At 41.4% G+C, this 2,500-nt stretch overlaps 1 protein-coding gene across 10 annotated transcripts in view; it reads left to right on the top strand.

Moving 5' to 3' along the window:
- The first annotated feature begins 2,240 nt into the window (after positions 1-2,240).
- Positions 2,241-2,500, top strand: part of LOC138041893 (ephrin-B2a-like) — a 29,890-nt gene continuing 29,630 nt past the window's right edge. For 9 of the 10 annotated variants that reach the window (XM_068887584.1, XM_068887583.1, XM_068887577.1 and 6 more), the window contains exon 1: positions 2,259-2,500. This exon is cut by the window's right edge and continues 53 nt beyond it. In XM_068887584.1, coding sequence (XP_068743685.1) covers positions 2,441-2,500 — 60 coding nt within the window. In that variant the 5' untranslated portion in view covers positions 2,259-2,440. The other variant, XM_068887574.1, reaches the window with a different exon arrangement.

Here is a 2,500-nt window from a genome sequence, read left to right as displayed (position 1 = left end):
ACTCCACATGACTTGTGACACACAAACAAACAAGGAAACCTGGTTATGTGACATGTCATGTTCAAAATAGCGGAAATAGATCATTGTAGCTCGAATCCTAGCTCGGATCCTGGCTCTGATCCTAGCTCGAATCCTGGCTCGAAGTTTAGGTATTCTCAGAAAAAGAAAGCTAACAAAAACAAAAACCCGGTGTCTTGGCATCATTTGACACAGATGCTTCACTGTTTCGCGAGCAAACATGCCGTGGTAACTTGATCACTGCGCACGCTGAATTCGATGTGCGATTTACTCGGTGCTGAGGTAAAAGTACACTACAACAAAACAACTAAAACCTCCCAAAATGTTTTTCGCTGATGGTAACTTTTTATATTCGTGGTTCAAAATTAATGTCAACATGCAGGGCAATTGGTCGATATTTCCACTCGTAACTGAACTTATCTCTAATATTTCAAAGAGACATTTTATTATATGGGGCGCGTCTATCGCAATTGTTCTCATTTGATAAAACTTCAGAACTATTGATTGTCGGTTGTGTAGCGTTACCCTGAAATAAAATCATTTTCCTTGAACCAATTGACGAAATTCACGAACATTATAAACAATGCCAAGATGACGTTCACAAGACCAAGAAAACGTGCTATGGTCGCAAGCATTGTTCACAAAATGATAACCATGATAAAGTTACAAACGGCAAGCATTACTTGAGTGAACTCGCCTACGTCAGGGAGCGAACTCGCCTACGAAGGCGAGCTGACAAGTTATAGGCGAGTTTGACCGTAGGCGAGTTTGCACGTAGGCGAGTTGACCGGTATTCCATTTTCGGTACCCTCTTGCTTCAAAAACTTGCAGCTGTTTAAGAAAAATACCAGTCACTGCTCCCAGTTTCCACGCCAGCACTCACTTTCAAACTGAAACTCCTAGTTTTAAAATATAGGAATAAGGAGTTAAAAGCTTTGTTTGAGACTAAAAAACCGGAAACCATAAAATATATAACTGTAAGATACGTTGGCGCCAAACGAGCTCGCAACCGCCCGACTTATTTTTGACCAATCATAAGCAAGGAAGGAAATACGATACTCGAAAATACGCCAGTTTTATACTCGAACAACGAATTCGGTTTCAAGCTGCAGCGTTTGAGGGCGTCTCTGGAGTGATAGCAACTCTTTTCATCCTGCTCTTAAATATACCTAGGAAATTTCGGAAACTTCATTGGCTTTCCTAGATATCAAAGTTTCTGTTAGAGGCAACGCGCTATGTAATGTGTGCACTTCAAACCTACTGATTCACACAGTTATTTGTTGTATTCATCGTCACATCCACCACATGTCAAGAACTCCATTCCTTATTCTCAATTTCTTAGACTTCGACGTCTATGTAGTGATGACTCCGATTTTTCCAGCAAATCAGAGGAGATGTGCCAGTTCTTCGAAAAACGTGGCTATCCTGTCTCTGTGGTCAAAGCGGGCCATCATCGTGCCCAACAATTTGATCGACAGTCATCACTACAAACGTCACAAAAAGATAAGAATGACAGAATTCCATTCACCCTCACTTTCCATCCTCATAATCACGCAGTCAAAAGCATATCATTCTTAGTAATTTTAAATTACTCCAAAATGATTCCGAGACTGGTAGAATCTTTTCGCAACCTCCACTTATTTCATTCAAACGCGACAAAAACGTAGGCAACTTTTTAGTTAGAAGCGCGCTCAAAACTAACGAGCAACCCGGCACTTTCAAATGAGCGCGCTCACGATGCAAAACTTGTCTTTTCATTGTTAACACTAGCAAGATAGCGGGACCTAAGCGATCTGTTAAGATCACCGATCGTTTCACATGTACCTCCGCAAATGTCATTTATTGCATAACCTGTACGTTATGCAATAAATTATACATTGGTGAGACAGGTAGACGACTAGGTGACCGATTCCGCGAACACCTTCGCGATGTTGAGAAGAATGACAAGGATGCATCTAAGCCAGTCGCTCGCCATTTTAATCTGCCTAACCACTCCAAAAAACACATGGCTATCTGCGGCCTTTCCCTACATCTAGGTACGACGGAAAGCCGCAAGAATCTGGAACAAAAATTCATCTTTCAAATCGGCACCCTTAATCCTCACGGTATTAACGAACGCTTTTCATTTAAGTAATATATTCCTATTTTTCACGTTGCCATGTTACCACCAATAGCGTAGCTCCTACTCTACTATAAAAACTACACGTAACCCATAATCCCTCGATTCGCTCTGACGAAGGGCTAACGCTCGAAACGTCAGCTTTTAAAATCTCTGTACGGTGGCTGGCCACTTTACATTATCAACTCCGTTGATAAAATCAAATTTTTGTATACTACTTCCCCACCGACGCAGCACCACAGTTTCTTTAGAAACTACCCCTTCATTCAACACGATCAGCTGTGCCACATTAGGGTTCATACAATGATAACACAACATGGAAAACGGCTTTATTTCTACCTCGTCTTGCCGTTTCTTCTTGAG

The sequence above is a fragment of the Montipora capricornis genome, chromosome 3 (genome assembly GCF_036669925.1).
Source record: "Montipora capricornis isolate CH-2021 chromosome 3, ASM3666992v2, whole genome shotgun sequence".
Lineage (NCBI taxonomy): Eukaryota > Metazoa > Cnidaria > Anthozoa > Scleractinia > Acroporidae > Montipora > Montipora capricornis.
The sequence above is the reverse complement of the archived record's forward strand: the minus strand, read 5'-3'. Positions and strand labels throughout refer to the sequence as shown.